At 49.9% G+C, this 23851-nt stretch overlaps 2 protein-coding genes across 3 annotated transcripts in view; one reads left to right on the top strand and one right to left on the bottom strand.

The window, feature by feature from the left end:
- The window catches only part of LOC101535390 (cystatin-9-like), a 269014-nt gene that overhangs the window by 135794 nt on the left and 109369 nt on the right, over nucleotides 1-23851 (bottom strand). The window lies entirely within an intron of this gene.
- Nucleotides 8896-23702, top strand: PRNP (prion protein). 2 transcript variants are annotated; one of them, XM_058679220.1, is made up of 2 exons: nucleotides 8896-9046; nucleotides 22751-23702. In XM_058679220.1, the coding sequence occupies exon 2, from the start codon at nucleotides 22761-22763 to the stop codon at nucleotides 23517-23519; it is 759 nt and encodes a 252-aa protein (XP_058535203.1). In that variant the 5' UTR covers nucleotides 8896-9046; nucleotides 22751-22760; the 3' UTR covers nucleotides 23520-23702.

The following is a 23851-nucleotide window of genomic DNA, read 5'->3' as shown; positions in this document are numbered from 1 at the left end:
ACACAAACCTTCAGAGACGCATCCAAAGCAAGTTCTGTTTGTGTAGCTGAAAGCAGCCTCCATATGATCAGAGCAAAAGTAAACTGTAAGCCCAAGAGGGGTCATGCTCCCTTCCTGAATGTGTCTGTGTTCATTTTGCCCCTCTCCCTGCGCTAAGATAAGTAAAGTGCTGAAAAGGAAATAAGAGAGCAGCAAAGACTGATTTGAGGAACCTCTGGGGTTCTTGCCTGCCCAGGTAGAACCTAGCTTCCTGTACAGGACCTTTTGCACACCCAAGGATTTGGGTGGTGCCAGGTCCACATCTGTGGTGCACAGGTCCCCAGGCATGAGGCGCCTGAGATCCAGGCAGTCAGTGCTGCTGAGTCTGAGGGGGCTCCAGACTCTTTGCACTCCACAGCCCTGCAGTGCCCCCAACAGAAGTGAAAATTCTCTCTTCCTCCTTCTCTACAATCACTAGTGACTCCTGAGGTTCTTGTGGTAAAATTTGTTCCACTGTCAACACCTACAAAACTTTCAAAGGACTCAGAGCTTTGCTCACGGGGACTACACCACGAGACACAAAGGTAACAAGAGGCAAATTTCTTTACCTACCAGACCAAGGTTTGCTGGTCTACTCTCTGACCACTCAAAGTCTGCTTGGGGCAGGCACAACATATTAGGATGCCAGACCTCTGCATCATCTTCTACCCAGAGCTGGACACAGCTCAGGCTAGCACTGAAAACCCTTCCCAATTTCCCCATTTTCCCACATGCCTATTCCCCTACACAACAGTCATGCAGAAGTAACTCCCCCAAAACCCACAAGAACCCACAAAATCCATGAAGCAGGCAGAGGGTAGGAGCACTGGTTTCTTGGGCTGCATCTGACAGGACAAAGTGGTTCTCTGAGCAAAGGTAACATCAGCACAGAAAAGGCATTTAAAACAAAAGAAGGGCATTTTGGCAATGGCTGAGAATGCCTACAGAAGCAGATCATGGCACAGAAAGTGCCAGACTCACTGCACTGCGCCTGTTCCCAGAACAGCCCAGAAAAGCAGAAACACATTCAAATCCTCTCCCTCTTGTAACTGGCTCACCAGCCACATTCTGATTTTTTTTTTTTTTTTTTTTTTTTTAAGCGTCAGAAGCAGAGCTAGAGCTCCCATCCCCTGGTTCCACTTCCAAATGTTCTCAACAGCCTTGGGCTGAACTGGGTTCCAAGCTAGAAAACAAAGCTAGGAGCTGGAAACTCAATGCAGGTCTCCCTTGTGGATGGCAAGAACCTAACCACTGAGCCAAGCTATCACTGCTACCTCCTAGGGTCTGCATTGATGGAAAGCCAGAGTCAGGAGCCAAGAATTAAACCCACATCTTCCGATACAGAAAAGGAGTATCTGAACTCCATCTGTCCAAACATTCTGATTTTGAAGTACTTCCAACTACAGGTTCCTGATAGTTCTATTTGTGATGGTCCAACTTCTGAAGTGTGTGAAAGCGGTAGGTCCACAGTAGAAATGGGCTTTGAAATTTCATCTTTCAATTTTATTTGTGCAATGCCTTTTTAAAATTTTTTACAATGCTTTCATTTTATAATTTTTTACTATTTTATTTTTATTAGTAAGGCAGATTTACAGAGAAAGAAGGAGAGAGAGATCTTCCTTACATTGGTTCACTACCCAAATGGCTGCAACAGCCAGCGCTAAGCCAATCTGAAGCTAGGAGCCAGGAATTTCTTCCAGATCTCCCATGGGTGCAGGGTCCCAAGGTTTTGGGCCATCCTTCACCACTTTCCCAGGTCACAAGCAGGGAGCTGGATGGGAAGTGGAGCAGCCAGGACACAAACCGATGTCCATATGGGTAGAGGATTAGCCATCGACTCCATTTTACAATTATTTAAACACATTTTAATCATGTCCTTAGCAGAGGTGGGCATTTAAAATAACAGAATAATAATAACAGTTAATGGAAGATGTGCATATCTCTTACATAGGATACTACAAAATGTGTTTGACAGCTCAGAACTTTCCAAAAACTAATACAAATGAGCATGTGTTTAATCTAGCAGAAAGGATATCGCATTCCACATAGGACTACCTAGGGTTGATTTCCAGCTCAAGTGCCCAATTCTAGCTTTCTCCTAATGCACACCATGGAAGGCAACAGTTGCTTTTTTGTTGTAAAGATTTATTTATTTTTATTGGAAAGGCTGGTTAGATTTATGGAGAGATCTTCCATCCCCTGATTCCTTCCCCAGATGATCACAATGGCCAGAGATGAGCCAATCTGAAGTGGGGAGATAGGAGCTTCTTCTAGGTTTCCCGTATGAGCATAGGGTCCCCAGGCTTTGGGCCATCCTCTGGCCAAGGCCATAAACAGAGAGCTGGATAGAAACGGAGCAGCCAGGACATGAGCCAGTTTGTGATGCTAGTACTTGGAGGTGGAAGATTAGCCAGTTGAGCCAAAGTACTGGCCCCAGTAGTTGGGTTCTTACCACAGACTTGCAAGACTGAGTTGTCAGGAATCAGGCTTAGGACTGGCTCTTATAGGCATCTGAGGAGTAAACCAGTAAATAGGAGCTCTTGCTCTCTTTACTCATCTATCTCTCCCTCTCCTTTGGGTTTCCTGTCTCTCAAGCAAATAAACAGATTTTTTAAAGCCTATTTTTATTGGAAAGGCATATTTACAGAGAGAAGGAGATACAGACCTCAATCTGCTGGTTCACTCCCCAGATGGCTGCAGTGGTCAGAGCTAAACTGATACAAAGTTAGGAATCATGGGCTTCTTCCTCTAGGTCTCCTACATGACTACAGGATCCCAAGGCTTTGAGCCATCCTTTACTGCTTTTCCAGCCCACAAGCAAGGAGCTAGATCAGAAGTGGAGCAGCCAGAACTTGAACTGGAGCCCACATGGGATCCTGGCACTTGCAATGTGAAGATATAACCATTGAGCCATAGTGCTGAGCCCTGAATAGATTTTTTTAAGCCCACACTGGGTTTATTTGAGAGGAAATGGGGAGCATGAAACAGCGAAGGGTACAATGACAGAAGCTGTGACAGGGATGGCAGTGGGACAATCACAACCCTGGCCAACTGGGGCCTCAGCCTATGTGGTCCAGGAGACAGCTGGGGATAGCTCACTCTGGTACCCAACCGCAAGAGAGGAAGTTGGGGTGCTCTTGCAGCCAGGCCCAACCTCCCATCAAGGAGAACTGCACTAGGAGTTCTATCAGGCTTTGGAGGAATTCCTAGCTGAGCAGGGAGACCTTGGGCAGAGAAGAGAGATACAGAGCTGAGCAGGTGTCAGCATTCTGGAAGCTTCCATCCCAGGTGACCTCGGATGGGCCTCAGAGACATAGCAGGGAGCATCAACAACATCTCCACTAGGGCACATGAAGGAAAACCACCTCAGCAAGCAGGAGAGCAATGCATTACACACAAAGACATCAACTTTATAAATGCGCTCACAAATACAATGCAATCACTGCTGTGTGCTTCCAGGAATTCAATAAGATTATAAAATACATCTAGAAGGGGAAATGAGCAAGTGTATCAGAGAGTATCTAGAAGCCAAGAGAAGGTCATGGGTGCTATTTGCCCTGCCAGGCACCGAGGCATATTATAAAGCTTTCACCTGCCCCCTGGGATAGCACCGTTTACATTTAAAAGGAAAGGAAAAGCATCTCCCCACTCCATACCCCTGTCCCAATGTATCAACTTAATTTGCCTCCTAATGCATCACACAGACTCTCTGAGAACAGAAGAGCAGGCAGAAGAGAAGGACTTATATTTCCTCATGACAGTCACGGAAAAAGTTACTACCGGTAGAGTTCAGGAAGGTTCCAGAACAAATCAGAAGCTTCGAGGAGAAACAAAGAAGAACTGAGAAAGCCGGGAGATCCCAGAACATCTGTGACAAAGAAGGAAGCAGGTGGAGAAGCTTCCAAGGGTGGAATAAATTCGAGGTGACCTTCAGCTCCACCTTGGTTAGCTAGGGTGCCTCACACATGGCTGGGCAAGCATGAGCCGAACGAGAAAAGGAAAAAGTCTGTGGAAGCCCAGGAGAAAACAGGAACGAGAGTGAGGCGAAGGGTTAGGAAAGTAAGCCATGGCCAGGATGTCACTCAGCTCATTGTCGGGGCACTGGGACTCTCCTCCTGAGGAATTTATAATCTAGCCGGAGATCAACAGGCCTTTTGAGCAAGGAAGCAGACACATGGGACTGGATGGTACAAGGCAATTGCAGCTGGAGCGAGCAGGAAGGCATTGTCCTCCTGTGAGACCATGGGGACAGATTTCACAGAAGAGGCAGTGTCTGATGGAGTCCCAACAGAAGACAGAGGCATCAGAGAACTCAGGGCTGAGGAACCTGCTTGAGGACTCCTCAATTCTTCCCATCCCCCTAAGATGAGTAGAGAAGGAATGAGTGAGTGGTCCTGTGGGGAGGGACGGCATCAGAAATGAGATGGGGGTTGAGGTCTGGTGCTGTAGCTATAAAGCGCACTTGGGTGGCCCATGTCCCTTATCAGCCGGCCTGGGTTTGTTTTCCAGGTGCACTTCCAACTCCAGCTTCCTGATAATACACACTGTGGGAGAACTTGTGTGTTAGTATATCTGGTGGCCCACTCCAAATTCTGTCCTAAATCCATCCTTTATCACCACCATGGATTAACCTGTGAACCACAGGTTAATAGGAAGTAGCCAAAGCTACTTCCCAGGCCTTGCTTCTCTTGGTGCCACATCAAATCCCACCCAACAACCAAAACAGTCCGTGAAGAATGTAAACCAGATAGCCTTACTCCCTTGCTCACATATTCAGGGACTTCCTACTGCATGTAGGAAAAACCCAAACTCCTAGCACAGGCTCTGGGATCCTAGACAACTGGGTCACTTCTCGCTTTATTCTCTTTCGGGGTCAGACACTGTCACACACCAGGTTCTCACCACACTATTTTTTTTTTTTTTACCTATGTATCTTTTTTATGATTATTTTTTTTATTCATTGATTACGTTGTATTATGTGATACAGTTTCATAGGTACTGGGATTCTCCCCACCCCTCCCCCCATGGTGGATTATCCCACCTTGTTGCATAACCGCAGTTCAAGTACAGTTGAAATTCCCTCTTTGCAAACATAAACTAAACATAGAGTCCAACATCTTACACTCCAGTCAAGTTCCTCGGCTTCTTGGGGAGACCCTGTCTCACCACACTATTTTTTTTTAAATTATTTATTATTTAACTTCATTAATTACATTGTATTATGTGACACAGTTACATAGATACTTGGGTTCTCCCCACCCCTCCCCAAACCCTCCCACCATGGTGGATTCCTCCACCTTGTTGCATAACCACAGCTCAAGTTCAGTTGAGATTCCCCCATTGCAAGCGTATACCAAACATAGAGTCCAACATCTTATTGTCCAGTCAAGTTCAACGGCTTCTTAGGTATACCCTCTCTGCTCACCACACTATTCATGAGTGAAATAACTCCTTTTGTTGTAAGGTTTTTTGACCCCGAATACGGCAGCAACCTCAATTCTTGTCTCGCAGGAAAGAAGAATTTTCGTGCGGACACAGTTTAGTTTTAAAGCAAGATTTATTAGAAAAGTTGAGAAAGGGGGAGTGAATCATCGGACGGAGGATCTTCCTCTCTGTCTCTCCTCCTCTGTGTATATCTGGCTGTAATAAAAAATGAATAAATCTTTAAAAAAAAGAAAAGAAAAGTTGAGAAAGGAGACTCCCGTCCTAGTGACAGGAGGGGCCTCTGAGATAGAAAGGACCCTTAGCCCCCTGCCATAGTGGCAGGAGAAGTGGAGAAAAAAGAGACCCTAGTCGTCTGCCATAGCGGCAGGAGGAAAAGTGGAAAAAGAGACCGTATTAATGGTGGTGAACACACCTTTTAAAGGTTCACTTCAAGGACAAAAGGAAATTCCTGGTCCCCCTGGTATTTGGCTTTGGGGCAAAAGACCAGACAGGTGTCAGAGCTTGGACATTCCTGGCCTTGGGAATAGGAGTACTACACTTTCTCCAGTCCTCTTTTCAATGATAAGGAGATCAGCCTGAGGCCCTCCCACACAATGGCCTGAGATGTCACCCTTGTCCCTTGGAAGAGACATGCTCTGGTGAATCTAAGACATGGTGGGGGATTTTATATTTGAGAAAAAAATGACTTGGGGACCCAGAATACCCTAACTACCTACTACCCACTCTAACTCCTCTCACACTTTCGCAGATCAGAAAAATTCAGGGTTTCACTTCTTTAATACCTCCTTATTCACCAAGGAGGACCTACGTGATGCTGACAGGCAAGTGGGAGTGAGGACATGAATAACTGACAGTGCCGAGAACCTCTGAATAACTGGGACTCTCAGGGCCATCACCTGAGACCCCAGGGGGCAAGCCCCAAGCCCCACTCTCCACCCGGTGTAGAAAGTGGCCCTCCAGAGCCTGGCGGCGTGGCCTAGTGGCTAAAGTCCTCGCCTTGAACCAACCAGGATCCCATATGGACACCGGTTCTAATCCCGGCAGCTCCACTTCCCATCCATCCAGCTCCCTGCTTGTGGCCTGGGAAAGCAGTTGAGGACGGCCCAAGGCTTTGGGACCCTGCACCCACGTGGGAGACCCAGAAGAGGTTCCAGGTTCCTGGCTTCGGATGGGCGCGCACCGGCCCGTTGCGGCTCACTTGGGGAGTGAAACATCGGACGGAAGATCTTCCTCTCTGTCTCTCCTCCTCTGTGTATATCTGACTTTGTAATAAAAATAAAATCTAAAAAAAAAAAAAAAAAAAAAAAAGAAAGTGGCCCTCATTGTTTTTAGTGGGCCATGGGCGGTGACCGCCACGGAAGAGCCATTCAGAATAGAATGGGATGGGGAGTAAGGTAGGGCCATTTTCCTTCTGTGCTGCTGTCTACCCCTGTGGTTGTTCATATGATTGACAAAAGCTTCTAACAGTATGCCAGTCTTTGACTGTTTTTGAAATTGCCCACAACCTCTGAATACACGGTTGCTTGGTCAACAGCATACAATGGAAATGATGTGATGGGACTTGCCAGGCTGGGCTGGAGCATTCAGATCATTCTAGCCTCCAGTCACCTAGGCAACCCACCTCCTGGATCTTAAGTCTTCCCAACTGAGACCCCAAACCTCCTGGGCGGAATCAAACCCCCACAAGGCCTGCACAACACCCTGATGGAGGCAATCCACCTATGTTAAACTGGGGGGGCGGGGAGCGGTTCTTGCAGAGAAGAGAGATGCAGAGCTGAGTAGGTGTCAGCATTCTGGAAGCTTCCATCCCAGGTGACCTCGGATAGAATGATGTCTCCACCCTTCTATCTGCGACACCCCCTCCACAAATTACTTGCCCTTAGAGCCTTCTAGTGGTGGGACAGCCGTCCTCAAGTGCTCCTCGGATCCTTGTGCAGTAAAGCTGGGCTGTAGCGTCTCCTGACCAAGCTTGGCCAATAGGGAGCCAGCCCCTGTTCACTTCCTCCAGCCCACCCCAGATCTCCTCCCAGCACCCCCAAGAGCTCTCAGGACAATCAGAGACAGGACGCCAAGCCATATCACCATGTCACCGCAATGAGCCACCTCAAGGAAGGAGGCTCTGAAAGCGCCACCAACCTAGCCACTACAACACGCTAACCGCGGCCCAGGGAGGGGTACCCGCTGGCTGCAACCCAGCCCTCTTATCCCCCCTTCCGGCACACTCTTCCAACGCCCACCCCTGTTCACAGTCTCCTTCAGGCGCTGTTCACACCAGCTCTGCCGGTCCCTTTCTTCTTCCTCCCTCCCCCACCGACCGCTTGCTAGTGACCTGACTCTTGAGTCCCAAATCCCATTTCCAGGGGTGCCTAACACTGCCAAACCTCTTGTGCTGCCTTGCTTCCGGCCCATGCCCACAGACAGGATACTAGCTGCGCCTCGCTCCACCAGGGCAGTCCCTAGTTGAGTGCCCCAGTTTAGGCAATAATTTGTATAGTCACCTATTCTTATTCCTTCCAAGGTGGCAGACCCCTCTCTGCTGTCGCGCGGGATTGTGAATGAGAGTGGCCTTCTGTTTCATGGAAGATATCCAGACCATGGGCAGAGTGAATAAATGAAGGAACGCCCGCTGGGGTGGGTAAGGGACAGCCCAGGGGAAGGTTGAGAAAGGTGGCTGATTAGGCCTGCATCTGGAAAAGGGCCGTCCAAGGGTTAACTCCACAGCTTAGCTCGTTTCTCAAGGGGTAACAGGGTGAGCAATCTTGGCCTGATACGTTTAGCTCTTAGCTTGACCTCAAGTTCCCTCTTCCCTGCTTCCCCTTTTTCAAGACACCCCCAGGGGGGTCTTAGGAGCTGCTTGAGCTTTGGAAAAATACTGGGAGGAACTAGGCAGAGTATAAAAGTCAGGCTAGAGTTCAATAAGGCGGCATTTTTCTTTACAAGAATGACCCACTGCGTGTTGTCTGTTTTGTAACCCTAGTCCCTCCGCTCGGCTCGGGGTGCGTGGCGACGCGGGCGTTGCCGACAGCAGCCCCCTCCTCGTCCGAGCAGTGACCCACCGACATGTGGATTTCTAGTTCTGAACACGAACACTGGGCTGATCCAGCCTGGCAAAATCGTCTTCCACAGCATTTTTCTGCTTCAGCGACTGCTCTCTCATCCCCCTAACCTTTGATTCTCTCCAGTCATCCCTTACATAACGGGAAGCCAAAGAATTAAGACCGAAATTTCCCATTAAGGGTGATTTTTTTATAGTCCGTGAGCAACGCCTGAGGAGAGCGGATACCTGGGGGCGGGAACGTCCGAGGCCTGCGCTCCAGTGAATCTCAATTCGCCCGTCCGGTGACTCACTCCGGCCCTGCCCTTTAGGGTAAAGGCGCGCCCGCCGGAGGCCGGGCCGGGAGAGGCCGGGAGCCGGGAGCCCGGAGCCGGGAACGTGCGCCAGGCGGCGCGGCCATTGGTCCCCGCGCCTCCTGGTCCCGCCCCGGGCCCTCCACCCGGCCCTGCGCGCTCGTCCTCGCGCCAGTCTCGCTGACAGTGCGGCGGCGCTGCGGACGTCTAGTCACCTGCCGGCAGCAAGCAGAAGGTAAGCGCTCAGCGGGGGTCGGGTGGGCCGTGTCGGCGGCGTGCTGAGGCTTGGGAGCCGCAGCAGAGCCGAGAGAGGGAGACCCCAGCGGAGGGGCGAGGGCGCGCGGCCAGGTGGGGTCTAACCGCCTTGGTCTGGGGGGAGGGGGTCGCGTGTGGCGCACTCCAGACCGGCCCGGTGTGCCCTGTTGCGTTCTGCCGAGGGAAGGCCCCTTTATTCGGTTCGGGGCTGCGGGGCTCGGCATTGACGTGCCCAGATATCTGATCGCGTCCCGCTCCCCCCGACTCCAGGGGCTACGAGCTGGGCGGGTCGCAAGACCACCGGGAAGCAGGAGCGGCGCCCTGGGGACCCTCCGAAGGGTGCCAGGCAACCACGCGGCTCCCAAATCCCAGCCTTTGGGATTTTCGTCCTTTGGGAGCGGGGCGGCTCCTCGGTGCCTCAAGGGCACTCGCGGGGAATGGGGCGGGCGCCTGCCGTGGTGCCTCCAGCCCAGCACCTGTGGGGAAGCTCCGACTCGCCCTCCTCCCCACTCTCCAGGAGGCCGTGGCCGGGCGTGGGAGCCTGGGGGTGTCTCGGAGAGGCCCTGACTGCTGTCTACACAGCTAGGTCACTGAGCTTTCCAGGGGTTGGGGGTCGATTCTCAACTCGGGCTCCTGGCCCTGGGCTCTGCTAGCCACAGGGAAGACCCTCGGGTTCGCTCTTTGCTCTTTTTCACGTCGTTCTGGAAGGACAGACGCTGGCCATGAAGATTATGCGGGAGGGGACCCGAGCGAGTCACCGGCCACCCCCATCTAAGCTGAGGGCGTCTTCAGGTTCTTGATAAAGAGTCAGTTTGACTGTACTTTCCACGGTTGGTTTTTTTTCCCCTCTTTTTCTCTCCGTAGTTCCATCCTGAGGCAAATATTCCCTAGTGCGTAATGCAAGCCTGGGCACTTCTAGTCTCATGTTTCTTTGCTGCCTAGCAATGCGCACTGCAAGGCAATTCCACCACCCTAGCCTTGCTCACCGCCTTGGCTGCGTTACCTTGTGAGGTGGTTTTAACCGATGATTCACACACGTGGAGGCTCTGAGATGTCTCCCTTATCATTACCAAAACAGATGTAGTATAGGATTAAAGATGTCTGCAAATCTAGTGATTAAAAAAATAGGAACAGAAAAGTGAATAAAAATGAGATTCCTGGGGAAACTAGCAACCCAGATATGTAAAGGCAGGGGGAAAAATGGGCAAGGAGTAAATTTTACCTACATAGACAATGACAAGCTCCTCCAGCCGGGAAAAAAAAAAACTTGGGAGGGGAAAGAAAACAGAGCCAGGAGGCAGTTTCTATTCTGTTTGTACCTGATCTCCTATTTTCGTGCTTTTCCTCTGTCATTATTACAGTAAACAACAAATTGGAAATTCAAGCAAGTTTGATGTACCGTTTTATGTGCTTTTTGTAAAGATTTATTTACTTGAAAGGTAGCACTGCAGAGAGAGATCTGCCTCCACTCCCCAAATGGCCGCCAGCAGTCAGGGCTGAGCCAGGCGGGAGACAGGAGCCAGAGGCTTCATCCAGGTCTCCCGTTAAAGTGGCAAGCGCTGGTTCCCTTGGCACACTGGGAGGGGCTGAGAAACGAAGCTGTACCCGTATGCGATGCCATTTCCGCAGGTTGTGGCTTGTGTCTTAAATTAACAAGAATCACTGGTGATAGCAGCAGCAGCCCCTGTGGGTGGTTACTGGAACTTGGCACATCCAGGCACCCGGGCAGAAGGCTCGGTTTGGAGTTAGTCAAGGGGATTTTGTCACCAGCTTTGTGGCTTTGGACACATTGGCCAATTTTGTGACCTTCCTTCTGTCCCTCCGTAAGGAAAAGAAAATGGCGCCTAGGGACTTGTTGCCAAGATTAAGATGTTAACTGTCTAGGTAAAATTGACCGCTGCTTTGTGTTCTTTATTCGTTTTCTGCTCCACACTCCACTGGGGACATTGTGGGCACACTTCCCATAGTGGCATCAGAAGGTTCTGGGAGGTTAACAGCTGTGACCCAGGAGCCACTTAGGGAAATTTGCCTGCAGTTTTGAGGAATGAGCAAAGCGGAGTGCAGGCACCTGCTCCAGGCGGAGTGATCTGGAATTAGAACCAAGAACTGACCTAAATATACGCCAGCAGGGCAGCAGCTAAGCAAATCACGACACATTAGCTGAAAGGAACGTCATGTAGCCCTGAAATCATGATTTTGAAGCCTACGATGTTAGGAACAGGGGCTAGTGACAAGGACAGTGCAGGTAACTGAACTATGTGTATTTACCCATCCATGACTTAGTGTGTGAATAATCAGTATGTGTGTTGCCAAAGTGAGCACATAGTGTTTGAAAAATCAGAGAGGAAGAGCAGAAGGAATGATGCCTTTTGCTTTGTTTGCTTCCTGAATTGCTTTCACTGTGGAAAGTTGTGTTGTGTTGTGTTTTGTCTTGTTAAAGGTTTTGTTTTTTAAATTGGGAAGTCAGATTTATAAAGAGAAGGAGAGACAGAGAGAGAAGGATCTTACGTTCACTGGTGCACTCCTGAAATGGCCACAGTGGCCAAAGCAGAGCCGATCCAAAGCCAGGAGCCAGGAGCTTCTTCCAGGTCTCCCATGCAGGTGCAGCGTCCCAAGGCTTTGGGCTGTCCTCAACTGCTTTCCCAGGCCACAGGCAGGGAGCTGGATGGGAAGTGGAAAAGCCAAGATATGAACTAGCACCTGTATGGGATCCTGGGCATGGACTTTAGTCCCCAGGCTACTGTCCCGGGCCCAGACTACTATGTTTTGAAGGTTCACGGGTTTACATTTTTAAAATAAGAGGAACTTGGGCTCTGTATATCCTTCTTTCCAATAAAAATAAATCAGGCTTTAAAATAAATAAATAAGAGGAACTCTGGATTTTCTGCATGTTACAGGGAGAGATTATCGCCCTGTTTGCTTCTAAGCATATTTTTACCCAATGATGCTTCCTTTTTCAAGTACTATTGGTTTCTTTTCCTTGAGTAGGTTAGTGATTCAGTCAGTTTTATACTATGTCTTTCTTGGAGTCTTTACATCCGTTTCCCAGCTCTAGCTTGTCTTTTATTGTTTTTCAAGACTCCTGAATGTATTTGGAAGCAACGTTTTCAGCCTAGCCTTGCGTCTTCCCCAATCCAGTGTAGCTCAACTATAGCAGATTGTGCCCTGGGGACTCTCTCGGGCCCCTGAGGGTGGGAAGTCGCCAACTGTCACAGAGAACAAGGGCCAGAAAAGGCTGTGCTTGTAAACCCGGGCAGTGTGCAGCTCACACGTGTACACGTGGTTATTTCTCATGAAATCAGCTCGATCCCGCGTGGCTGGTACCCCAGCTGTCTCTAGAATCATGCTAAATTGTGCAAGGAAGCAGCTGCTCGTAACCAACCGTGGCAAACGAGCACAATTGCTGCTGCACCAAACTGACACTGACCCGGCGACACAACCCAACCGGGCGAAAGCCTTCCACACCCCCCGCCCCCTGCCACTGGCCCCCAAGGCTTCAGCTTTCTGTGCCAATTTCCCTTCGCAGATCTGATTTCTTCTCCCAGAGTAACACGTCAGCTGTGACCTGCTGCATAGTAAACATTCAAAGCATGTCTCTGTCTAACTCGGTGAGGGCTACTGCATGCTCAGTTGACCCTCAAGTAGCAGTTTGTGCGGCGCTTTGCAGAGTTGGGAGAATTCTTTATGGATTGAGCTTGTTTCTCCTCATGCTCTTACAGTTATGTGTGTCATTACTGATACAGGAGGAGTGCCCTGTGCAGCAGAGCACCGGGAATGCCCAGGGTTGGGAGTCCTGAGGACTCAGGCCCAGAGCTGGCAAGGAGCGCCTGTTCCCCGGGAAGCCATTATGGGACCACAGGCACTCCCAGGCCAGCTCGAGCTATTATTTATTTTAAACCACCCAGGGTAGTTTTGATGATAGACCAGGTTAGGGCCCCAGGGTAGTGAAAAAACCTTTTCCCCTAAATGTTTTGAAAAGTTTTTATGTGATTGCCATAAAGTTCTTTTTGTTTAAAAATTTATTTACTTTTTATTGCAATGGCAGATTTACAGACAGATGAAAAGACAGAAAGAGCTTCCATCTGCTGGTTCAATCCTCAAACAGCTGCAACGGCTGGAGCTGAGCCGATCTGATCCAAAACCAGGAGCCTCTTGTGGGTCTCCCACACAGGTGCAGGGTCCCAAGGCTTTGGGCTTTCCTCCACTGCTTTCCCAGGCCACAGGCAGGGAGCTGGATGGGAAGTGGAGCATTCCGGACAAGAACTGACACCTAAATGGGATCCCAGCACTTGCAAGGGGAGGATTAGCCAATTGAGCCATCTTGTCTGGCCCCGTAAGATTTACTTATTGATTTCAAAGGCAGACTAACAGAAAGGGAGATCTTCCTTCTGCTGGTTTGTTCCCTAAAGGGCCACAAGGGCCAGGGTTAGGCTGGGCTAAACCCAGGGACCTGGAGCTCCTCCACGTCTCCCATGTGGGTGACAAGAGTCCAAATACTTGACCAGTCTTCCATTACTTTCCCAGATGCATTAACAGGGAGCTGAATCAGAAGCAAATCAGCTGGGACTTGAACTGGCGCCTGTATGGGATGCCAGCTTTGCAGGTGGCAGGCTCAACTCATTGGGCCACGCCAGCCCTGGGACCAAATTCTGTAAAGATCAATGACTATAAACAATTAAAATGTGACAAGTCTGTTCTGTTTAGCTCCAGAAAGACAGTTTCCCTGAGGCCAGGGTCAGGTGAGGGAGGGTTTCAGACCTGTCCAATCCCTATTACCTCCCAGTTGAACCCGTTCAGTGAAGCTTCAAGCTGCAGTTGTTGTGTCAGGAATCGGGGCCTAGGCACATGACCTTAGGAATGAGCTGGAAGGCTTTGGTGTGTGTCATATCACCTTGGGACCAGTTCTCAGCCTCTCTTAGTCTTTCTCGCAGAGTATGCATAGGAAGGATGGGGCAATCTGTGAATCTTTTTGCACCTTCTCTCTTAGTCCCATTATTTGCCATTCTGCTTGTGCATGGCACCACATGCTGTCCTGGTGGCTTTGTGTCCTAGTCCCTGGCAGAACAAGCATGCCGTGTATTTTCTTCTTCAGAGATTCTTCCAGTCCTCTTGAGAGTCGTTCCATGCGTTACACTCCCCTCTGCACCGTGACTGAGACCGTGTTGACGGTGTGGCTGTGGAGGAGGGGGTTTGAATACCTGTCAGTATTAGTTTTCCCAGCTAGAATCGATCTTCCCTTTTTCTAGTCTTTTGTCTGCTTTCCTCATCTTAGTACTACTAATTATGTTTAGGTTCAATTGTAGAGATTTTAAATTTTTTGTTGCATTATAAATAGGTTGTTTTTCCCCCCACTAAATCTTATAAAGTGAGATTTACAGACTCATTTTTTTTAAAAAAAGATGTGTATTTGCTTATTTAAAAAAATAGAATGACAGAGAGAAGGGAAAAAGCAGAGCAAGAAGATCTCCCATCTGCTGCTTTTACTCCCCAAATGGCAATAGGTGTGGTAGCAGGAGGCGCAGCCGGGAGCTCCTTCCAGCTTCCTGTGTGCCTGCTGCTTCCTGGGCACAGGGGGGAGGGGGCTAGGTCCCAGGCACCGTGTTAGCAGGTATGGGCAACCATAACATCCACCCCCAGACACGATACCAAAGTCTGCCACCCTAATGAGCTCACTTATTAATCTTAACATTTTGGGGGTAGTTTTCCTGAATTTTCTGAGTAGAAACCTATCTGGATGAACTTGTAGGACAACCTACCAGTAGGGTTCCTGGTCATCTTGTTCATCAATAGTACTCTATTAAGTTACAGTGGGATAAGAACTTTGTTTTGGGTAGCCATTCAAGATGATGGAAAGAGACTAGCCTTCCGGTTCTACAGAAGTTCTTTTTATTTTAAAATTTTTATTCAAGGTATTTTAAGGCAGGATTACAGAGAAAAAGTTCTTCCATCCTCTGGCTCACTCTCCAGATCACCACCTTGGTCAGGGCTGAGCCAGGCTGAGGGAAGAAGCCAGAAACTTCTGGTCTCCCATGTGACTGTAGGGACCTGAGGACTCGGTCCTTCTTCTGCTGCTTTGCCAGGTGGATTACTGGGGAGCTGAATCATAGTGGGAGCAGCCTGGGACTCGAACTAGCACCCATGTGGAATGTAGACTCTGCAGAGGGTGGCTTAACTCACTATACCACAGCGCCAGCCCCAAAAAACATTTAAAAAAAAAATCATAGGGCCCGGCGGCGTGGCCTAGCGGCTAAAAGTCCTCGCCTTGAAAGCCCCGGGATCCCATATGGGCGCTGGTTCTAATCCCGGCAGCTCCACTTCCCATCCAGCTCCCTGCTTGTGGCCTGGGAAAGCAGTCGAGGACAGCCCAAAGCTTTGGGACCCTGCACCCGTGTGGGAGACCCGGAAGAGGTTCCTGGTTTCCGGCATCGGATCGGCAAGCACCGGCCCATTGCGGCTCACTTGGGGAGTGAATCATCGGACGGAAGATCTTCCTCTCTGTCTCTCCTCCTCTCTGTATATCCGGCTTTCCAATAATAATAAAAATCTTAAAAAAAAAATCATAAACAGATGTTTTTGAGCTTTTAAACATCTGCAAAACTTCTTTGTTTTTTCCTATTAATAGATTTCCTGACTTTGAGCTGTTCTTGAATTCTTAAAATGATCTTTATGGGTCACAGTGTGTTTTCTAACCAAACTCTCACGAGCCAGGCGGGTGATGCGCTCTTCTGGATGCGGACACCTCAGTCACTCGGAGGTTGTGTCACAAGGTGGCCTACATACCAGGGGTTGAATCTTGATTCTTCATTCTTTGGCTAGCAACCCTGCATCTAAAGAGCAGGTGCCCATGTGTTGGTCTCCGCTCGGGCCCACACAGGGTCTCACAACCGTGGCTGAGACAGATCCTCCCACTCGAAGGCTTCCTCCAGCCCACAGAGGTCCGATGCTTCAACCAAGACTGTCCTAGACATGGCTTCCTCCAGCATGCCCGTTGCAATGTAGGCATCACCAAGGCCACAGGCCTGGGCGCCTCCTGCCCTTCACCTGCTCCATCAGTGAATCCAAATCCCACCAGTTGTTTCTGCCAAAGGGATCTCATTTATTCACTGCCTGTCAGCAGTATGGACAGCGGCCAAGGCCAAGGCCGTGCTACCTTCCTCCTTCAATGGTTTCCCAGCTCACTGCATATTCTGTTCTTGTCCCATGGAGCTTCTCTTTTGCATCACAATTAAGGTGAGCATTTAAGATAATGTTACTCTGCTAAGACCCTGGTTTCCTCCAGCCAGACCCTACTGCACTCAGTTTCCTAAGAGCAAGGCTCCGGCTGTGCGCTCTGCTTGGAGTTCAGCACACCAAGTTAGACGTCCATTCTCCGTCGTGTCCTCATCCCCTGCACAGTGCTGTAACCTTAGAAGAAATGGGAAAGCTGTGTTAAATAAATCAGGAAGTTGCTGTATTGTGAATATTGCAATATGTAATTTAACAACTCTCCCCCATTTACTTTGTGGTTATTGGTCAATATTAGTTGTCTGTCTTTGGAAATGGGCACTTCTTTGTTATTCTGTAGTTATTAAATAAATTCATGATGAAGATTGTTTCCATCACGTGTATGTCTAGGAAGACTATTCATTTCTCATAGATTCATAATTTACTGAAACAGTTGTATTTAGTGTAATATCTTGTCTTTGAAAGCCTTCTCTTTGCAAGGTCATTTCTCTTTTTATTCCCTATATAGAGTTGCTATGTTTTCTAGTCATGTGTGTTTATGAACTTTTCTGCTTCTTCGCTGTTATTTCTTTGTGACCGTTTATTCTGAAGTTCTGTCTTTGGACTGCCTTCTGCTCTTTCCGTTCAGTGCTGCCTGCACACGTCTCTAGCGGCCCTGGTGGTGTCGGGAAGCCAGGCTTGTTCTTGCCCCATTTCCCACAGCAGTAAACCTTCCTTCTCCACTGACTTGCGATGCCTACTTGATCTCACCTCAGGAAGTACATGGGCTTATCTCTGAACTTGCTCTCCGGTTTCTTTGGTCTGTTGCTCTTCCCCTGGGCTTTTTCACCATCTAGTCTTTTGTGTGGCTTTGTGGTTCAGGTTCATGTCTAAAACAGCAAATTCCTTTCCCTTTCCTCTTACTTCTTAGGTTGACTCAGCTGTTCATGGACACTGACATTTCTTTCCCTGTGTGCATTTATTGAACTTATTAAAAAAAAAAAACCCTCCATGGGAGGTTGTGTTTGGCATAGCAGTTAAGACTCTGGTTGAAGATGGCTGCGCCCCCGTATCATAGTGCCTCGGTTCAGTCTCAGTCCTGTCTCCTGACTCCAGCTTCAGGCTGATGCAGATACTGGAAGGGAACTGGTGAGGGTTCAGGCCACCCACAGGAGAAACCCAAGTTGAGGTCCCTGGCTCCCGGCTTTGGCCCAGAGTGGACCCTTGCCAGCTTTGGGGGAGTGAGCCAGAATATGGACTGTATCACTGTGCCTCTTTCACTCACTCTGTCTGCCTCTTGAATTTAAAACAAACAAATCTACCTGGGATCCTAACTTGCATTTTACTGAAATTATGAATTTATTTGAGGATGCGTGGCCTCCTTAAAGCACCCAGTTACTCCAGGTCACACTACTAATGCGTTTTCATCTTTGCAGATCATCTTCTGTGTTCTTCACATTTAAGATTAACTTTCTGGGCCAGGCTAGATGACTCAGTGACTAAAAGCTCGCTTTGCGTGTGCCAGGATCCCATATGGGTGCCAGTTTTGTGACCCAGCTGTTCCACTTACCATCCAGCTCCCTGCCTGTGGCCTGGGATAGCAATAGAGGATGGCCCAAAGCCATCCTACACCTGTGTGGGGGACCAGAAGACGATTCCTGGCTTTAGATCAACTCAGCTCTGACCGTTACAGCCACTTGGGAAATGAACCAGCAAATAGAAGATCTTTCTCTCTGTAAATCTGCCTTTCCATACAAACAAATCAGTTGAAAAAAAAAAAAAACTAACTTTCCCTTCCATGAAAGTCTTGTCTTGTCTTAGTCATAGTCAATTCCCGGACGCCTCATAGTTGAATGGTTCCTATGGGTGTCTGTTTTTTTCTCCTGCTTGATCTTGGTTGGTATAGAGCAGTGCTGCTGCTGTCTGTAAGCTGGCCATTTATTCTACAACCTTGCCAACCTATGGCCACTCTAACCGTGCTCTGGATTTTCTGTGACTGTGATCTTGACTGGTTGCAAATCATGTCAGTGTGGGCTCTATCCTTGCAGTTATTACACCAGCTACTCGTTTCTTAAGTTGTATTCATTTATTTGAGAGACAAGAAACACAGAATGCCCACGATGACTCCAGGCTAGGTTGGGGGCCAAGTCCAAGGGCCTCCCAAGTCAATCCAGGTCTCCCTATGTATGACAAGAACTCAACTCACTTCAGCTGTCACCCCTGCCTCCCAGGGTCTGCATTAGCAGGAATTGGGAACTGGAGCCGGTATGGAGCCCAGCACTCTGATAGGGCTCACAGGCAACTCAACTCAACTGCTCGGCCAGACACCCACCTCTGCAGCTGACACCTCTCTGCCACTGGGCAGGACCTTAGTTCCTGTGACATTGGACCTCCTTATGCAATTCTAATTTTACAGCAACTATACTTAAAGGTTATCCATTATCTTTGCCAGTTTTAGGGTACAACTTTGATCAAACTTGGGGAATTTTCTTCTAAAAGTATTCTTATTTGTCTTAGTGATAAATAGGTGTGGGCCTTTATCAAACCCATGGTAGAATACCTGGAAATGTGCCAGAGGACTGGCCGACAACCCAGCTGTTCCCAGAGACAACACTGTTGCATCATGTCAGGGCACAACAGGGACCTAGAAATCCCATTTCTACTCCCAGAAACTTCACAAATGCACACAGTGGAGTCACCTAACCCTGCAGAATCTCAGTTGCCAACTGGTTTGTGGGATGACAAGTTTGAGATGAATAACCTAAGATCTTCCTAATTTTGGCACCAACAACACATTGTTCTCAATTCCTCTCCTAGAAAGGATGCCTCCAAATACAGCTGATGTTTTTAACACTTTCCATAGTTAAATGTTGCTTTTCCTGTTCTCAATTTGAAAAAAAAAAAATCCTGCCTTGATGTAGCCTGTGATCCTCCAGGTTGAACAGGAGCATGCTCAGTAGCACATGCTCAGTAGCAGCGCTGCCACCGCACGGATGAGGACAGCTCCCAGCCTGCTTTCCAGTTCATGTTTATCCTCAGCTCCAGGCCCGGCAAGCAAACCACCCAGTGTTATCTTTCATCCCACACGTGGGACGATAGCGTTGCCAAAGCCACAGCCCTACAGACTTGCTCCTCAGGCCGGGCCGTCTTCTGACTGCACAGTGGTACAGCCTAGAATCCTGCCTGGCGTTTCACCTCCTCCCCGTGCCCTTCCCTTCCCCTCCAAGGCTGTCTTCCAGAGCCTCTCCTGTGGCTCGCCTCTCCCTGGCAGATGCTGTGTCTCATCCCTCCATCCCAGGAAAGAGTCTCCCTGCTTCCCAGCTTACACCCAAAGCCTCCCCACTGTGGCCATTCTCCACAGTCTTCCTAAGAGAGAACCCCAGACTCTAATGGCTGGCTCCCCAGTACCTTCAGGGTCAAGTCCAAACTGCTCCACCAACTCTGTGATGAGGCTGGCTGGCTAACTCTAGGACACAGCATCAAACTGGGCCACTCCTGAGACTATAGAGGGAGCACTGTTCAAGTTAGCACCGGAACAAGAGGTGTCAACTGCCGCCAGGCTTTGCTCATGAAGTCTTTGTTACACTCCTGCCTCTCTGCTGTCCCCCCTACAGGTCCCCACCCTGGAGTTCCCAAACCCGGGGGTGGGTTCCTCTCTTCTGTCTCTCTGAACCTGTGCCCTGTGCAAGATGACCTCATGGAGCTGTGACTCACGGCCTTAACCTTACCTGTCTCCTGACTTGCCCCTTTCCTGTGGGCCAGAGCCCATTGCAGTGACTTCTGAATTCAGGATGTAAGCAGCCCTCACAGACAAGAAGGAAGCTTTATAAATACGGCTCTCTTTAGGTGTCCACCATGGATACTTAGCTCTAGTCTGTTAATCACTTAGAGTTTGAGGACAGCTTTTTGCAAACTCGGTCATCTGTCCCACATCCATTTTTACATATCTGTAAGTCAGGGACTGTGTCTGGAGACATTGTGATCAAAGTGTCAAACTCATGGTGCCACTTCCCTGGAAGAGCCTCATGGTGCCTCTTTGCTGGAAGAGCCTACGCTTGAGCACAGCAATAGATGGTGCCATGTGTCAGGTGGTATTGGATGCTTTGGGCGAGGGGTTGCGTGAGGTGGAGTGGTGACAAGCACTTACCGCAGATGATGTGTAAGCAGACTTGAGCCATAGGAAGGAAGAGCTGGAGGAAGAACCTGCCAAGCCCAGAGGGCAGCAGGTGCAAAGGTCCAGAGGTGGGCTGACCATGAGAGGAGCAGCAGCTGGAACTGGCTCAGGGTGGGAGGAAGGGCCCAGGCAGCCTGGCCAGGACTTTGGGTTTTTATCCTGTATGCAAAGGAGAGGCACCCCGGGGCAGGAAAGTGCACCATGAGACTTGCATATTGAGCAGCCCTCTCCAGCACTCCATTAAGAACACAGAGAGCATGAACGGTGGGGGGGACTATGGAGACTGGCCAGCCTGTTGGGAGGGTGTGGAAGGAGGTGGGTGAGACGTGATGGGAGCACTCACTATGATGGCAGAGTTGGGGAGTGAGTACTGAACGGTTTAGGATTCATGTTCAAGATAGAGCTGGTGAGATCTGTGGGCCCCCTCCCTGCTGACACAGGAGAAAAAAACGTTGAAACATTTGTCCGGCCCACCTTCTTCCATACTCTACCCTACCCACTGTAATCAGAGACCCACATGGGCATGCATCCCTCTCAACTATGTAAGCAATGCTAAAAATAAAATTAAAAAAAAAAAAAAGAAGGAAAGATCTGTAACCCATCTGGTGTGTGGCAATGAGGAGGTTAAGTGCTGGACCCCCTGGAAAACAGGAAAGGGGTTGGTCAGCAGACAGGGAGGTGGATGCTGGGATATGTCGGGGTTCAGAATGGAGTTGGTCAGCGTATCCCAGGACCCCACTTAACCCCCACCCGAAGGAGATCTGAATGAGTGACCTTGAGATGTATTTAGAAATGCTTTCAGATGTATTTTGATTTCCTTGTCATCAGCGTGACCGCTTCCAATGTCGTGAGCAGGAAGTTAATGCATTTCTCTGCTCAGTAGTTCTTCTGAGGAAAGTGATCCAGTTTAGTCATTAGCTCTGAAGGCTATGACAGATAATTTGCTGATTGTTTTCAAAATTTGAAGATCAGAGCCATTGCTGTGGCACAGCAACTCCAGCATCCCATATGGGTGCCAGTTCCAGTCCCAGCTGCTCCGCTTCCGATCCAGCTCCCTGCTGATACACCGGGGAAGACACCTGGGATGAGCCCAGCTGCAGTGAGACAGCTGAGGTGTCCTAGAGCATGCTGTCTGATTATCATTCTGCCCCAGGTCTCTGTTCTCAGCCCTCAGAACTGAGTGGCAGAGTAAATGAGGCCTTTAATCTGAAAGGAGATGTTCAGCTTGATGAGGGTGCATGCTATGAGACTGCGCATCAGCATCCAGGATGCTAGGTCGGTTTATTCCTTTAAAAAAGAAATTTCTTTGGTCTCATATCTCAGATTGAAAGAAGCTACTCGTATCACATTACTTTGATGAACCAACTAATGAAACAAGCTCATCCAATAAGTGAGTGCCCGCACTTCTTGGGAATGCAGCCCACCTTCTGACTCTGGACAGCCCTGTCTGTCTGGGGTAGGTGGTGGGGAAGCGATGAACTTACAGGTGGGCTTGCCACACCCTAGGTTTTAGCTATCTCTAGTCAAGTTACTTTAGGAATTCCTTGTCTGGGAACATTAATTCCTCCTCCTAACACATGTCTGTTGTATCCTGCGCTGTGCCAGGCACTGCCCCAGTCCCTATAAACCCAGCAGCGAGCAAGAGGGACTTGTTGTGCTTACGCTCCCAGGGGTCACTGGGCCAGCTGTTTGCAGAGCGCTTTCAGTCCTGCCACAGCCACCGAGGCTTCATCCCCAGACATTAGCTAAACTTGCTAGGCTAGCTCTTCAGGCCATGCTGGGCCTCTGGCTCCCAGCAGAGAACGCACCAGGGTCCTCTAGGTGCTCCCACAGCAACTCCAGCAAGTGCCTGCACAGGGACAAGGGAGCACAATCCCCATGTGCAGAAAGGGGTCCCTGTTGGAATAGGAGAACCACACCCCTAAGCTGATGTCTGTGCTACTAGATGCCCCAGCTCAGCTTCCCAGGTCCCCTAAGCACGTGTGCAGTTGTAAGGATCCCTGCTGGGAGGAAGCTCTGAACCCTGACACACCCAGTGGACAAAGGCCACGCTTCCAAGTCCAGACACTCTGTGGGAGCAGCAGGGCCAGCCCTCCACCTTCAAGCTTGTAGAAATGAACTCACAGTCAAGGTCATCCTTAGGATAGGAGGAAGAGCTGTGATCACCCTGCACATACAATGGCCCAGTTCTGGGTGCTATGGAAACATCCCACAGGAAGAGGGTGTTGCTATGATGCATTCATTCCCAGACCGCAAGTGGATTCCAGGTGAATATAGGCTATTGACAGCCTCCTCTTTGTCTTGCAGGTCACTGGGCATGGCACACCTCAGCTACTGGCTGCTGGTCCTCTTCGTGGCCGCATGGAGTGACGTGGGCCTTTGCAAGAAGCGGCCAAAGCCTGGAGGAGGATGGAACACCGGCGGGAGCCGATACCCGGGTCAGGGCAGCCCAGGAGGCAACCGTTACCCACCCCAGGGTGGCGGATGGGGTCAGCCCCATGGCGGTGGCTGGGGTCAGCCCCACGGTGGTGGCTGGGGTCAGCCTCACGGTGGCGGCTGGGGTCAGCCCCATGGTGGCGGCTGGGGTCAAGGAGGTACCCACAATCAGTGGGGTAAGCCCAGTAAGCCAAAAACCAACATGAAACATGTGGCAGGTGCCGCGGCGGCGGGGGCAGTGGTTGGGGGTCTGGGCGGCTACATGCTGGGGAGCGCCATGAGCAGACCCATCATACACTTCGGCAACGAGTACGAGGACCGTTACTATCGGGATAACATGTACCGTTACCCCAACCAAGTGTATTACAAGCCTGTAGACCAGTACAGCAACCAGAACAACTTTGTGCACGACTGCGTGAACATCACGATCAAGCAGCACACGGTGACCACCACCACCAAAGGAGAGAACTTCACCGAGACCGACATCAAGATGATGGAACGCGTGGTGGAGCAGATGTGTGTCACCCAGTACCAGCAGGAGTACCAGGCCTCCTACCAGAGGGCAGCCAGTGTGGTGGTCTTCTCCTCGCCGCCCGTGATTCTGCTCATCTCCTTCCTCATTTTCCTGATAGTGGGATGAGCAAGGGCTTTTCCTTGCTTCTGCTGCTGTCTGCATCTTCGTCCGTGTGGGGGGTGGGGAGGGGTGTCCACCTGCAGCCCCATGAGTGGTGGAGTCTCATTCTTGCTTCTCTCTCTCTCTCTCTCTCCCGCCCCCTCTCACCCATGGACTGACAACCCTGGGCACCGGCAGACACTGGGAAACATCGCAACTTACTCAAGGGCTCCCCTGCCCCGATTGAGTCCCTCACAGATGACCATTGCTACTGCTGGGCTAGCCAGAGCTGGAGTCAGACCACAGATTATTGTTGGGGAACCTAGGCTCACTTCTGGCCCAGTGCAGCAGATCAAGGG

Source organism: Ochotona princeps, chromosome 22 (genome assembly GCF_030435755.1).
Source record: "Ochotona princeps isolate mOchPri1 chromosome 22, mOchPri1.hap1, whole genome shotgun sequence".
Taxonomy (NCBI): domain Eukaryota; kingdom Metazoa; phylum Chordata; class Mammalia; order Lagomorpha; family Ochotonidae; genus Ochotona; species Ochotona princeps.
The sequence above is the reverse complement of the archived record's forward strand: the minus strand, read 5'-3'. Positions and strand labels throughout refer to the sequence as shown.